The 16438-nt window shown below is 40.6% G+C and overlaps 1 protein-coding gene across 3 annotated transcripts in view; it reads left to right on the top strand.

Moving 5' to 3' along the window:
- SMC5 (structural maintenance of chromosomes 5) overlaps positions 1-15426 on the top strand; it is a 73728-nt gene extending 58302 nt beyond the window's left edge. The window contains exons 20-25 of one of the 3 annotated variants that reach the window (XM_075278871.1): positions 6355-6450; positions 6811-6915; positions 8318-8437; positions 11572-11751; positions 12038-12133; positions 14942-15426. In XM_075278871.1, the coding sequence (XP_075134972.1) occupies positions 6355-6450; positions 6811-6915; positions 8318-8437; positions 11572-11751; positions 12038-12133; positions 14942-15079 (735 nt within the window). In that variant the 3' untranslated portion in view covers positions 15080-15426. Of the gene's footprint in view, positions 1-5857; positions 6451-6810; positions 6916-8317; positions 8438-11571; positions 11752-12037; positions 12134-14941 lie in introns of those variants that run through there. The other 2 variants (XM_075278875.1, XM_075278882.1) reach the window with 2 other exon arrangements.
- The last annotated feature ends 1012 nt before the right edge of the window (positions 15427-16438 follow it).

Below are 16438 nucleotides of genomic sequence, written 5' to 3'. Positions count from 1 at the left end.
CATATTCTGTATTGCTGATGTCCTCAGGACCAGATTATGAAGCATCACATAGAAACTAACTGCAATAGGTCGAGTGACATCAGCTAATCTTTTGCGACTTGCAGTGGCATTGCAATGCTGGTACTGTCATTTCTCAGCTTCTACATCTATTTGAAATGTTTTCCTATGTTTGTTACTGGTTTTACATATGAGGGCAGGTAGTGACTGTTTATGTGACAGATTGCCTGTTGAAGTATCACAGCTTGAGTCAATTCAACAGTCTTTCTATAGGTTACTGCATACTATAGCTATATAACTTTAATTGGTGAGATGGATGAGATGTCCACACAAACTGTACTCCCTGTCACCGCTGTTGTACAAATGGCAGGATCTATCAGGTCTAGAACAAGCTAATATTATAGAATTAGGCCGTGGCCCCATGTTGCAGAAACTGCCCACTTGATGGTACAGAGCCTAAATAGGGAATCAAAACTAAATGCACTGTTTGCTCTGTAAGGGTGGGTTACTGAAAAAAATTATAACTGCACAGGAGTAGCACCTATTAAATGATTTAAAGTGCTGGACTCATTTGAGTAAACTTTTGGGGAATTTCTTCCGCTGAGGCTTCACTGTCCACGCTAGATAACTATCCCAAAAAGAGGAAAGTGTGACAAAGTGCTTCCAGCAGTTTTCTCTCCACATGATTCATGCGGACACCGAGCGGAAACCACACGGACAACATTATAGTCTATGGCAGGGGTGGGCAATTAATTTTCCCATGGGGCCGCATAAGAAATTCAAACTATTCTAGAGGGCAGCGCCATGGCAAATTTAGCTCCACCCACTTCTATGTTGACTCCAACCATTCTCAATCATCTTTCCATGTGCCCCCACAAAGTATAATCCTCCTACAGTCACCCGTACATTATATGTCCCCACATTATAATGTTCCCTTCCAACTGCCCCACAGTATTAAGTCCTTCTCCTGGTGCCCCAGTTTAAAGTGGTATATACTAGAGGGACTGGAACTGGAGCAGCTGGAGGGGGACGTTAGCAGTAGGGGTAGTTGGAGCAATAAATTAATGGCAGATAAACTGGGGCATTAAACTGGGGGCAACTAGAGGGGGACATTAAACTTGGACAGCTGGAAGCAGACATTAAACCGTAGGGGTAGCTGGATGGTGACATTAAACTGGGGGCAACTAGAGGCAGACAGGTCCCCCTCCAGCTACCTCCACAGTTTAATGCCCCCTCCAGTTGTTCCCAGCTTAATTTCCCCCCAGTTTAAATGCCCCTTTTATCTACACCCAGTTTCATGTCCCCTCCCTCCATCTGCCCCCAGTTTCATGTCCCCTCCCCCTCCATCTGCCCCCAGTTTCATGTTCCCCTTTCATCTCTGCCCCAGCATAACATTCCCCTTCCATCTCTGCCCCCAGTATAACATTCCCCCTCCATCTCTGCCCCAGTATAACATTCCCCTTCCATCTCTGCCCCTAGGTTACTGAGAGAAACAGACACACACACACAGAGACAGACACACACAGAGACAGACAGAGAGTCACACACTCTTCATCCTGCATCTCACATTCCCCTCCCCTCTCAGTACCTTAGGACACACGTCCCCATCTTCTTGCACTGTTCTGCTGGCACTAAAACACGCCTCCCTAGTCACGTGACATCTGACGTCACACACAGGTCCTTTCAGTACAGTAGTACAAGTTTTTCCTGGTCACTCCCTGCTGTTTTAAGGGCGGGGGTGATTGGGAGAAAAGTTTCTTAATTAAAAGACTAATGAGATATAAGGGGACATGCAGCAAGCTGCGCAGGACCAGAGTATAAAAGCAGGACACTTCGGAGCTATGCTTTTATCCCACAAGCTATGCGGGCCAGACAGAAGCAGTCAGAGGGCCAGATATGGCCCGCGGGCCATACATTACCCGGGTCTGGTCTATGGGGTCCATATGGAGTCTTAGCGCACCGCTTTTTTAATGCATTCAGTGTTCTGTTTGGGGGGTCCCCAAGCGGACTCCCCAAACTGAATACCAAATGCAGATGTGAACTGGGCTTTTGTTGACAGATGTATTGACCCACACTGCCCCACATGACTTGCTTCTCTTGCTGAAGGTTACTGTCTTATTCTCTGAACTGGTACATTGGGTTTCATTGTATTTCTATGTAACTCAAAACTGGGTTTTCATAGGAATGCATTGAGATGCCAGAGTTCCACTTCCGTGAATAAGTCAGTGACTCCTGGCAGCGCAGAAACAGGTAGGGTGCAACAATATATTTGCTGAATAACACAGCTAATAAGTTTATCCTTTATACCACCTCACTGAACCACCAACGTAGAAACAAGGGGAGCAATTGAAAAAAATAAAATAAGCTGGACTGCTTCTTTAAAGCGTATTTGACAAGTTTGCTGTGCAGTGCAAGCTCCTCCTACCTTCTACGTAAAGCATACATTTTGGAAATCTTTGTCTTTAAGTGTCTGATAAATATTTTACTTCTTTTAAAATATTTATGTACATCATTTCTTTCCTCCACTGGGATTTGCAAAATAAGTTTAAGCCAAATTTATATTTCTATATAGAAACATACTAGGCTTAGAGTTTTACAATAGGTTGTAAAAGAAACACAATATAAAAAAAGGCACTATATAAACCATACTTAGAAGCCTTACAGCTGGAATTGCAGGTTCTTTTAGACTGGCTAGACAAAGAAAAAGTTTTATCAAAAAATGGGACCTATTCACTTGTGTGTAAAGTGTTTCATCTGAGAACAGCAGCGATGTATACAATTGAAGTTAAGCTGTGTTTAACTAGTTACAGTAAATTGGTTGATACTACCCTCTGGACAGCACTAACACAAAGGAGCTGTAGGAAAGGAGCAGGAAATGTTACTGTAGGCATTTGCAACAGTTAGGGTTAGTAGCTGAACTGTTGCTCTAAGGCACTTTGTTATATTAGTGGCATTTTTAAGTGAATCACTGAGAAAACCCTAACATAAAACGTAACTTTTATTGGAATAGAAAAATACAAAAGTGGAACCCCTGTCTGTAACTAGGCATCAATCTCAGACATATAGAAATGTACTCGTTGTCCCACCCTGCCAAATATAGAACAAAACCCTGATGCCAAGGGTAAAAACACAGCCATAACTGTCTCAGCATGATACAAAAAACACACCCAAATAAGTAATCCTAACCCAGTAGAGTTACTGATCCACAATCACTAAATGGGACTTAGTTGTGACTGTACATAACAAAATACACTGCTCAATAAAATAAAGGGAACACTCAAATAACACATCCTAGATCTGAATGAATGAAATATTCTCATTGAATACTTTGTTCTGTACAAAGTTGAATGTGATGACAACAAAATTGGTGGATGGAGCGAGACATGATGTCCCAGATGTGCTCATTCGGATTCAGGTCTGGGGAACGGTTTGGCCAGTCCATAGCTTCAATGCCTTCATCTTGCAGGAACTGCTGATACACACTCCAGCCACATGAGGTCTGGCATTGTCCTGCATTAGGAGGAACCCAGGGCCAACCGCACTAGCATATGGTCTCACAAGGGGTCTGAGGATCTCATCTCAGTACCTAATGGCAGTCAAGGCTACCTCTGGCAAGCACATGGAGGGCTGTGCGGCCCTCCAAAGAAATGCCACCCCACACCATTACTGACCCACTGCCAAACTGATCATGCTGAAGGATGTTGCAGGCAGCATATTGCTCTCCATGGCATCTCCAGACATGACAGAGTCTGCAGATGCTGTGGACTGGCCCAACCGTCCCCTAGACCTAAATCCAAATGAGCTCATCTGGGACATCATGTCTCGCTCCATCCAACATCACGTTGCACCACAGACTGTCCAGGAGTTGGCAGATGCTTTAGTCCAGATCTGGGAGGAGATCCCTCAGGAGACCATCCGCAACCTCATCAGGAACATGCCCAGGCATTGTAGGGAGGTCATACAGGCATGTGGAGGCCACACACACTACTGAGCCTCATTTTGACATGTTTTAAGGACATTACATCAAAGTTGGATCAGCCTGTAGTGTGTTTTTCCACTTTTAATTTTGGGGGACTCCAAATCCAGGCCTTCATTGGTTAATAAATATGATTTCCATTGACGATGTGAATTTTTTGTGATTTTGTTGTCATTACATTCAACTTTGTACAGAACAAAGTATTCAATGAGAATATTTCATTCATTCAGATCTAGGATGTGCTATTTGAGGGTTCCCTTTATTTTTTTGAGCAGTGTATATGGTGGAGAAGCTGGTAGATAATCATTCCCTCATATGTAAGAAGAAAACCATAACTATAAAGGGGATGATGTTAAGTTGTGGCACAACTATATAGTCCCCTAGCACATAAAATAAGAGCTGTAATAGCCAGATGATACTGCTACTAGGAGCTTTTGTATCACATAGTTAGTTACACCTCTTTATTGTTTTCTATTCCAATTACCGTATATACTCAAGTATAAGCCAACCCGAATATAAGCCGAGGCCCCTAATTTTACCACAAAAAACTGGGAAAACTTATTGACTTGAGTATAAGCCTAGGGGGGAAATGCAGCAGCTACTGGAAAATTTCAGAAATTAAAATGGTCAGAGTTTTTGGATGCAGTAGGTGCTGGGGAAGGGGAGGGGGTGTTTTGGTTGTCTGTCTGCCCCTTCCCTGAGCTTGAGAACTGGGATTTTTCTCCCCCACTTGGAATTCAGCCTGGCTGAATATAGGGTATCTGCAGTGCTCCTATTAACCCCTTCCCGACGGAACAGGAGCACTGCAGATCCCCTATATTCAGTAGACCGGGCACTTTCAGACAGAGAGATACCTAATGTGTATGTGTTTCACTGTAATTTTCTACTTTTATATGTATTGTATGGAAAGGAGGGATTTAGAACTTTTATTTTTTTATTATATTTTTTTAAATCTTTTTTTTTTTTCACCATATTATGGGAGATTCTATACATTACTATTGCGACTCGAGTATAAGCCGAGGGGGGGGGGGGGCTTTTTCAGCACAAAAACTGTGCTGAAAAACTCGGCTTATACTCGATATATACGGTAAGTTACGTTTTATGTTAGGGTTTTCTCGGTGATTTGCACATTTAGTAATCCCTACCACCATCAGTTATTACATCTTCAGGTGATTTCGAGACAGCATCATGTAAAGTTGCTGTAGAAGTTGTTAGATCTTGAGCATTACTCCTAGCTTTACAGCTTGGAGAGTTATTCCTGAACCACCTTGATGTATGTAAAAATAGACGTATGCAAGACTGCAGGAATTGATGTTGGCAGGACTTTTCTCTTCACTTTTTTCAGTCGGTGCCACGGCAGACCCCATTTCAGTCTATGGGGTTCATGGGTTTTCACAGAAAACGGGTTTTTTTAAGTGAGTTAAAAACGAAAAGCCATACGTTAGTGTGAACCTAGAGTTAGACTGTAGTTTTCCTTTTTGTTTGCCTTACATTTTGTGTAGTCTTTATGCTAAGAAGTCCAGGAAATAAGGACTAACCATTCTTTTATCTGCAGAGACTCTACCTTTTGGATTTTCAAGGATTGAATATGACAACAGAGTACGTTCTAGCATGCCTTCCTTCCTGGAAGGGAAACTTGCTAAACATAATTTAACAAACAAGTTTGGTGTACAGTATGTTTATTATGGGTGTGTCTGTACTTTATGGAGCACAGCTTGTACTGCAGCTTCCAGAACATTATGGGACACGAGGATCCTATCAAGCCAGTGAATGTTTTAGTGTCTTAAATCTATTGTTCCATTCTGTTGCTTGATGAACTCTATGTAAAAGAAGTCTTTCAATTTACTTGTTCGCTTTTACTGATTGACAGTGTTATTTTTTTAGAATTTCTATGACAATTCACTATGGATTATGGATGTTATTCAGAGGTTTCCTTTTCTTTGTAAGACACACTTCTGTTGTGAACGAGACAAAAAATACAATTCATAAATGCATGTAATGCTCATGTCTGCCATTTTGAAACACAATGCCTCAGAAGTAGATGCTAATATTTTAGCATGTAAATGTGTATGCAGGACATGCAAGCAAAAGATGCTTTGCTTTACACATTTCCATTGAAATAGAAATAGTCATAAATGTGAAAGATTAATTGTTCCGACACTGAATTTTAATGGCCACTCCATTCATGTACCGTACGCCTTTAGAGAACCGTGTATTTCTCTCGATAGTTGCTGGCAGCATGTTTTTTGAATGTACTTATTTCCTCAGTTTGTATGGAACATACTGTCACATTGTTCTCTGTACTTATGTTATCATTACTTGCAAGTTTAGGGATGATTTTATGCTCGTTGTAAAGTATGTTTCTTTTTTTCTTTCTTTAGGCTTTCCAGTCCCTTCCAGCTACACTGGATGAAATAGATGCTATGCTAAATGAAGAACGGTCCAGAGCCGCCTGCTTCATAGGCTTAAATTCTTCTGTATGTTGTCTAGTTTTTCTGATAGTACTTACCCTCCCACGCTGTATTAAAGCTCAGTAATAATAAGCTAGGCAGCAGGAACAATATGTTTGAAATGCCAGAATTTGAATCTATTAGAATTTTAAGTAGAGTCTTTAAGAAAGAACAGAACATACTGTTCCCTTGCACCAAAAAATACTGTGCTTAACCTGGCAACTGTCATTTGTTTGTGTTGCCATGTGTCATTTCATCTTGCATTTGCTTCTAAAGGCAAACGAGAAAATAGGAGTAAGCAGTGTGCTTGGATATGCATCTAGGGGTCTTGTTCTTTTAGATAGCTTTCTTTTCTGAATTGTTCCGTCTCTGTATTTGTAATGTCAGGTTGTAGAAGATTACACCAAACGAACAAGAGAAATAGAAGTAATGACAAAGGAGCTTCACCGGAAGAAAACCGAGCTGGAAAGTTTTAGGCAAAACATATTACAGGTAAGTAAATGTGCACAAAGTGTTAAGATGGGCAATAAGATTAGCAATAAGAATTTTCATAGCTGTTAAAGGGGTTGGCCACTTACAGACCAATATTGAGAAACAAATGTTATTGTTTGTACATTAAAAAGATATACAATTTTCCAATATACTTTCTGCATCAATTCCTCACGGTTTTCTAGATTTCTGCTTGCTGTCATTCATTCTGTTACTTCTAGAAGAGAAAACTCTGACCATGGTCATGTGACTTACGGTCCATGATCATGTGATGAGGACACAGGTGCACAGCTGATTACCAGGCAGATGTCTGATTACTGTGCTGTGACTGTAACGAGCGGCACCTGTGTGCTCATCACATGACCTTGGACCGTAAATCACATGACCATGGTCAGACTTTAATCCACTAGAAGTAACAGAATGAATGACAGCAAGCAGAGATCTAGAAAACCGTGAGGAATTGATACAGAAAGTATATTAGAAAATTTTATTTTTTATTGTACAAATCATAACATTTGTGTCTTAATATTGGTCTGAAAGTGTACAACAACTTTAACCACGATAGAGAACAAAAGAATCTAGCAGTGACCACCAATATCCAGTGTCTCCCGAGCCTTCTTTGTGTTCTCAATAAGTCATAATGCACTTCTCCATCCATATTTAAAGGGAACCTGTCAACAGAATTTACCCGTGTAAACCACTAGTTCCAGTTTGACCAGGAAAGGTCTTTTTACAGTTATGTCCATTAGTCATTTGTAGCAGTGCATAGTTTATAATAATTTAAAAAAAACTTTGAAAATTTTTTGTGATGTTTGCAGATGGAAAGCATAAGTGACCGTTGGTGTATCTAAATCGGCGAAGTGTCTTAGTCTTCACTAAGCCTGCCTCTGGTCTTTGTAGTGTAAACCACAGGCTTCATGAAATCTGGTTCATGCATGGTACTGGAAGTTATAACTGGTGCATGTACAGACTATTTGCCTTTTGTATGGGTAGAGTAATTCATTTTGGTCTGTGAATACAACTAGCCTGCCCACACAAGAGGAAACTCTTTTTCTGCCAATTGTCAGCTTAGTGAAGATTAGACAGCATCTGATGGTCTAGATATGCTTGGAAATCACTTGAATGTTCTTTAGCATATGGCACTGGAGTTGATATAACATCAGAAAAATCTTTTTAGGTCACAAACACTGGTGGGATCAGTTTATGGGGGTTATTCCTGCGTTTTATTGGCCTTATGGGAAATGGGAGCTAAAGAAAAAAAAAAAAGCAGAATAGAAAGTGTTTGGTTGGAAAATTAGAATCAAAATGTTGGCAAAGAATAACAAATGATACTGTACAATATTAGAATAAATCTTCTCTCCATAAAGCTTGTGTGTGATAACAGCTTGGCCTGAATGTTTTTTAGGTTAAAGAAGACTGGCTTATTCCTTTGAAGCAGTTGGTAGAAAAAATTAATGAGCAGTTCAGTGGTTTCTTCAGATCAATGCAGTGTGTAGGTGAAGTTGATCTACACACTGAAAATGAGGTAAGTTATTGGTAAGGTAATGCTCATATTGGTATAGAGCGAAGTCTAACACAGTAGATCTCCAAAATGTTGTGTCCTGTTAATAAATATATGTGGTTCAATCACAGGTTTTCCTGTATTAAGTTTATAGACATCCATAACCATTGTGTTGTTCTGTTCCCAGGAAGCTGTCTAATTAATAATTTGGGTTATGTTCTAAAACTTATTCTGTGATTTGTTTGATATCATACACATTAGATGATCGTTGGCTTACCCTTCGATTTTGGAGGGACTAGCCAATCATACATTGGGGTAAGTAAAGTCTTGTGGGTGTCCTGCTGCAAACTTTTGTCTGGGACACCCTACCCCCTACCTTCAGTAAATTCTTGATACTGGGGCTCTACACAATAAAATATGCTCCACAGTGGCCCCCACACAGCATTATATGCTCCCCACACAGCATTATATGCTCCCCACACAGCATTATATGCTCCCCACACAGCATTATATGCTCCCCACACAGCATTATATGCTCCCCACAGTGGCCATCACACAGAATTATATGGTACCCACAGTGGCCCCCACATTGTGTTATATGCTTCCTACAGTGGCCCACACACAGCATTATATGCTCCCCTCAGTGGTCCACACACAGCATTATATGCTCCCCACAATGGCCCACACACAGCATTATATGCTCCCGACAGTAGTCCCCACACAGCATTATATTCTCCCCACACAGCATTATATGCTCCCCACTGTGGCCCCTACACAGCATTATATGCTCCCTACAGTCGCCCCTACACAGCATTTTATGCTCCCCACAGTGTCCCCCACACAGCATTATATGCTCCCCACAGTGTCCCCCACACGGCATTATATGCTCCCCACTGAGGCCCCAACACAGTATTATATGCTTCCCACCGTGGGCCCCACCCAGTATTATATACTCCACAGTGACTCCCTCTCAGTATTGTATGCTCCACACTGGCCCCCTCTTAGTATTTTATGCTCCACAGTGACCCCCACCTAGTATTATATGGTCCCAACAGCCCCCCCTCCATTTCAGTGTTATTATTATACTCCCAAAATATAATAATTGGAGGCCCAGGGAAGGTGATTAAAAATAACAAACAATCATATTCACCTTGACTCACCTTTCCTGGGCATCCTTGCTTTCAGCATCTTTGGCTTCAGATGTTATTGCTGAGGCCTGTGAATGGGCCTCAGCGGTCACATAGGGAACGCTGATGTCATTACACCGCCGCACCCCATGTGACTGCAGGGGCTTGATCACAGGCCTCAGCATGGCCTCAGTCACATGACAAAAGGGCCCTGGAAAGCATGCTGAGCCCAGGAGAAGTGAGTATAAGTATTTATTTTTATTCACCTCTCCTGGGCTGGCATCTATTGGAATTGGGCCCAATGATATGCCAGGGCCCCTTTCCATTAACAATATGTATAGCGGTTGGGGAACCAGGCTTTCCCGACTACTATCATACTTGTCCGGGTTCGCGATCACACCCCTGCAACCGCGATCATTATGCCACTGCAATCATCTAATATGTACAGGGGTGTTCTGACTGCCACAGATTCAACATATCTAATCCTTTGTTCTCAAGGGAGAATTATTCCCCTCTCTCTGTTGTGAACATTTGCACACTTAGAGTATGCACCGGTATGGGAAGGTTGGGAAAGACAGCTGTCGTGCAAATAAGCTTTCTAAGGTATATAGCCACCTTTACTGTGTCGATACTTTTTGAAGTGAAGAAAATACTTTCTCTTAAGATGACCTATGTGTTTCAGCTCTGAATTATGATTCAATATTACCTGTACCATTTGGAAGTGAGAAAGATTATTAACAGACATAGCTACCGTGTTTCCCCGAAAGTAGGACACCCCCGAAAGTAAGGCATGGGGGGGGGGGGGGTGTTGTGTCCACCGTCCCTGCTGATGTAGGATGAACTCTGCCAGCTCATCCCAGAGGCAGCAGCCAGCTTTGCTGTGCACACGGAGCACAGAGCACGGCATCCTGCTGTGTCAGTGAAGTGGGGATTGCTAAGCCCCGCCCATGAAAGCTTCGCTAAGCCCTGCCCCCAAAGCCTCGCTAAGCCCCGCCCACCACTGCCGGAACGAACAGCAGCACCAGTGCTGCTAGGAAGATGGAAAGGTAAGTATGATTCCCTCCCTCCCCTCCCCTACCTACAACCAGCAGTCATGCTGACGCTCCGCTAAGGAAGTGACGGCATGACTGCCTGTTGTCATAAGACACCCCTCGGAAATAAGACAGGTCCTATATTTAGGACGACAATTTTAAATAAGACACTGTCTTATTTTCGGGGAAACACGGTAATAGGGCTGTGAATGGTTAGATGTCACTTTATATTTCTTATCTCATGCCCCTATAGAAATATAATTGATCTTCTTGTAGACTTTTGCATAAATGTCGACAACAAGGATTAGTTAGTGTTTCAAGACTGCCTGTAAACCTAAGGCCCTACGTTGCAGAAATGCAGCTTTTTTGTTATGGTTTTTTGAGCCAAGAATTTCTACAAAAGGAATGGGAAATATATAGGAAGTACTTATAAATCTACTTTCTGCCAAATGCACTCCTGGCTTTGGCTCAAAAAAAAGCAACAAAAAAAAAAAGCTGCTGCAACGTGTGGCCTCAGCCTAAAGCTTTATAGCTTAATTACTCTGTGGTTGGAAACGGACAGTAGATTTTGTTTGATAGCACCGTCATTTGAACATTTAGCAGTGACATTATAGAATAGAATTCATTGGATGTACAGTACTTTACACATAAAACATTAAAGCAAAAACCGCTCAGCTGAGATACCTTATTTACTGAAAATATTTTATAGCTAATTCTATTTACATCTTATAGGGGAGATTTATCATTAGGGAAAAAAGATCAGTTTTGCTGGAGCTAGACAGTCTGTATGGACAGCTAGACAGTCTAACCACACCCAACTTCCCACCCACTTTTGAAAAGTGGAGTGAGTGTTTCAGAAATAAAAATATTGCTAAATATTTGTGTAAATTGGCTCAATTAGTCACAAATCTCTGCTTTGCACCTTTTGTATGTTTGCTTTTTGTTTTACATTGCAAATATGGAGTGCTGAGCTAAATTTCCGCCTATGTTCTTTTGGTAGGAAGACTATGACAAGTATGGAATAAGAATCCGCGTGAAGTTTAGAAGCAGCACACAACTTCATGAGCTGACCCCACATCATCAGAGTGGAGGCGAGCGAAGTGTTTCCACCATGCTTTATTTAATGGCTCTTCAGGAACTCAACAGGTGCCCTTTTCGTGTGGTGGATGAAATCAATCAGGTAATGGAATAAGAAGCTTTCTACTGGTAAGGACACACAATTCAGGTTTTTTTTTTATGTGATTTTGGAAGCCAAAACAGGAGTGGATTTAATGAAATAAAAAAAATAGAGAGACATACTATCTGTCCTTTAGATGTTCTCTGCCTTTATTATGCAGTTCTGGTTTTATCTTCATAAACCACATTAAATAAAAAAAAACAAAGAACTGACTGTGTGTCATTTATCCTAAGATAATGATATTTTACGTTGTGAGATTTACTGATAATCTGTGTGATTTTGCTTTAAGGGCATGGATCCTGTGAATGAAAGGAGGGTATTTGAAATGGTGGTGAAGACTGCATGCAGAGAAAACACTTCCCAGTATTTTTTTATTACACCTAAGGTAATTATTGTAATTTTTTTTTAAAAAAAGAAATATATATATTTTTAATATCTTAGGGATACGGGCTGCATTTAAGTAAATATAACCTCTTCCTGTCACACATTGACACCTTCTACAAGCACTAAATGGTTCAGTGGTTGGCACTGTTGCCATGCAGTTCTGGGGTCCTGTATTCAAATCCGACCAAGGGCAACATCTAACCAAAGAAAATAGCAATTGTGTGTCAGCTCACTCACGTGTCCTGAAGGGGCATAAATGTACTCTTGATTTTGCAGTTGCTGGCAGGAAGGGAGTTTGCATGGAAAAAACAACCTCTCAGCCTGAGGATAGCAATCCACTGCATCCAAAAGATAATTTCAACAAACAATCCTGTACTTAAAACTTAGCCTTTATTGTGAAGTCATCCGGAATACGGTACAATCAATCAGTTAAAAAATGTTCATGATGGCAATGACAAAAGAAAGCGGCTGGCTGGCGCGTTTCGGAGCTTGTAATAGCCCCTTACTGATAAGCTCCAAAACGCGTCAGCCAGACGCTTTCTTTTGTCATTGCCATCATGAACATTTTTTAACTGATTGATTGTACCATATTCTGGATGACTTCAAAATAAAGGCTAAGTTTTAAGTACGGGGTTGTTTGCTGGAATTATCTTTTGAATCAAGGGCAACATCTGCATGGAATTTGTGTGCTCTCCCCGTGTTTGTGTGTGTTTCCACATACACTCCAGTTTCCTCCAACATGCCAAGTAGGTAAATTGGCTACCCTTAACATAATTGATCATTGTGAATGCTGGGATAAGCGTTTGTACGGTATCCGCTGTGCCCGTGATTGTTCCGACATTTCAGCAGCTCGCTGGGAAGCCATATAATGAGCGTGTTGTTGACATCGATGATCCGCATGCTCCAGCGTTTCGGCAGCTCTCAAGCTGGTCTGCCGCTGAACTTGTTCCTCGCACTGTGCCTATGATTGTTCCGGCATCTCAGCAGCTCGCTTTATCAGAAGCTGAGATAACCTGCTGCAAGAGCAGTATAATATAGTTTGTGAACATAAAGTCATAATAGTCGTGAAGCCATGTCATTTACCAGGATAAAAAGTAGCCTATGTTTTAATTGAGGTTACAAACTATCTATGCCAAATTTCATCCAGATCCGTTCAGCTGTTTTTGCGTGATTGACTAAGAAACACACAAATATCCAATCACAGAAACATCCAAACTTTCACATTTATAATATATTAATATATTAATAGGATATATATATATCTCCAAAAATAATTCATGAAAAAATGTCTAGATTGTCTCACAAAAAACAAGACTTCAAATAGTAAAACGAATGCAAAAATAGATGCTACTTCTTACAGAATACAGTACAGTAAGGGGTTAGAGTGCACTTCATAGGAGTGAGCATTTTGATGTTTTGTTTATCCAAATCTGTTAAGCTGTTTAAAATATATAAGCCCTTTTAGTGTTGATGTAAGTTACGGTCTACTAGCCAAGTAGGCGGTATCATTGCATGACATACAGCATACAGGGATCCCAACCCCAGAAAAGCCTCCGTGATAGTACCTGCTTAGATAGTATACCCTAATTTGCTTCACAGCGCTAAAAGGTAAAGGGCTTATATCTTTTGAATTAATGAATGAACGGATGTAGATGAACAAAACACCAACATGCTCACAGTGACAGCCATGTATATCTTTGGGATTTTCAGACTTAGTGAAAAGTCTACCTTAAAAATGAAGATTGATCTTTTGCCCCTAAAGAAATGAAAGTGAGTCTGTCAGTAACACACCTCCATTAACCAGGTCAAAGGCTCCATGCATACGTCTGAGTGTGTCATCCAAGGTGGTGTCCAATGATCCGTTACGTTCAAAATAAAGCAGGCCCTACAGATTGGAAACCTCCATAGAGGAAAGTGCATAATGAAAAACATCTTTAAACATGACAAGCTCCCTTTAACCTGCTTGTCAAATGGCCACTACCTTTTCAGACAAAGACTTAGTCCTGTTTAATAGAGCATGTGATTCTTGACCAAAATGTAATGCACTTTATTTAAAAATGTTGTTTTCTGCCTGTAAAACCTCTCTAAATTTCCTGCCACTAGGTGTCTCCTTTCTTGCTAATTCGCTGTTCCCTGTCGATAGGGAAGTTCTGTTATTAGTAACCAGGAGTCTCAAGACGGGAATACAATAATAGGGGGTACAGAGCTCTCTTCATAGCCTGTATATGTCTAAACACAGCTTTCCTTTACATTGCACAAGGCATTCTGGAGTTTCCCACTGCCCACACAGTGTCTGTGTGCTTCTGTTTACTTCTGTGTACTTCTGAGTCCACATGGTGGAAATAAAAAGGGAATTTCGGCCTCAAATTCCTCTTTCAATTCCGCCCTTTCAGCATCCGTCACTGCTCTCATCCGCTTATTAGGCTCAAGTAAATAGTCCTACCAGCAGGACCCTGCACATATTTATCCTCTGATGAAAACTCAGGTACACTTTAACAGTTGCCACATGTAAACCGTGCAAATGAAGCAAAACTGTCCAAGTGAAAACAAAAAAAAAAAAGATAAATATATAAGTGCTAGATTTTATATTTCCTAGCTGTATGGCCAACATAAGGCACTTGTCTGGTTTAGAAACTCAATTTTGAACTCTCAATCTATTCAGTACCCTCAGCTATTACCTTGGAAAACTCAGCACATTCATGTATCATTCAGCTAACTTGAGTCTCATAATAAATTAGCATTGATGTACTGTATGTCCCATGTATATAATATTGATAAAGTAGAATAATGCTTCTTTTTTTTTCTGCAGTTGCTCCACAATCTAACATATGCTGATAAAATGACTGTTTTGTTTGTCTACAATGGTCCTTACATGCTAGAGCCCACAAGATGGAATCTGAAAGCATTTCACAGAAGACGTCGAAGAGTAGCTGCAGTCGCTCAGTGAAAGACTTCACCTTATTTTACAATCTTCCCTAAAAGGACTAAAAAAAAATCGAGTGTTCTGCCTGTGGGTCACTCTAGAAACCTGTTGCTTCCTCGCCCCGTACAGGTTTAACTCTCTCTGTTAGACATGCTTAATATTTCGGCTACCATGCTCCAGTATATGACCTGACTTTTTGCCTGGTGTTGGTCCACATTTTGATGCATTAGGTCATCACATCTTTAGCTGAAATTTCCCGCTGCTTTCCTTCTAAAGTTAAGTAGGGGTGTGAGAGCAAAATGAATCCTCTAGTGTCCAATATTCTATCAACTTTATTTTTTTATGTTTAATAAAATGTTGGTCTATAGGATCAATCTAGTTTAAGAAAAAAAAAGTATGTTATATGCTCTTGTTTCAGAAAATTATCTGTTTATAAAGTAATAAATTTATTTGATACTACCTTCATAGACTAAAATTTGTAGTTTTATTTCTTTTAAACTCTCAATATATCATATGTGTTAGACCTGAAATTGAGTCTGTCAGCAGAACTTAGTATGTCACTCCATCCCTGCAGCGCCATTATGTCAAGGGCTACTCAGTGAGCAAACCCACAGTAAAAAGCTGAAGCAGAGCCATAGGATGCACAAGACCTGGAAGTAGAGTAAATTCTGAGGTGGAAGACTGCTTCAAATTCATTTTAACGTTATGCTCCTAAGCTAATAAAAAAAAATTCCACCACAGTTAAATACCTACTGAATGAGAAGGGTAGAAGTGGTCATATCCCACCCACCAAAAGACCCTGTTTGGCTTCATGTAAATTATTTTAGTAATTTTGTTTTATTTATTATTGGTTTTCTTCCCAATACATCACCAATAAGAAACTTGCTGATAATTATGATGATGGCTTGGACGTTATAGACATCATTGAAGGCTCCACAGAAATAACTTTACCTCTAGTTTCAGAAGACCCTGGGCCATCATCAGTCAATTCAGAGCACAAGGTGCTTTCTCTTAAGGAAAAGAACAGTCCATTTTTCAGAAAAGACATCTACAAAATCTTTAAATGATGCAAAGGTACCAGACCATTTGAATAGAGATTCAGAAAAAAGGTCCAGACGAGGCCTTCTTCAAATGTCTTGCTGTGTACCTTCTCAAGATCCCTGAGAATTGTCGCCTGATTATATGTGGGGAGATCTATTCCATGGTGTAGGCTGCCATACCTCCAAATAATTCCTCATCCTTACTCAGGGCGTTTAATTTATGTCAAATGGAGAATGACGACAGGATTTTTGGACATAACCATACTAGTCATGGCTCACCTTCTCAAAGCGTACCTATTTAGAGCCATCACAAAGCATTTATAGTCAAGCAAAATTGTATATT

This window comes from Leptodactylus fuscus, chromosome 1 (assembly GCF_031893055.1).
Source record: "Leptodactylus fuscus isolate aLepFus1 chromosome 1, aLepFus1.hap2, whole genome shotgun sequence".
Lineage (NCBI taxonomy): Eukaryota > Metazoa > Chordata > Amphibia > Anura > Leptodactylidae > Leptodactylus > Leptodactylus fuscus.
This window is presented reverse-complemented; position numbering and strand designations above follow the sequence as displayed.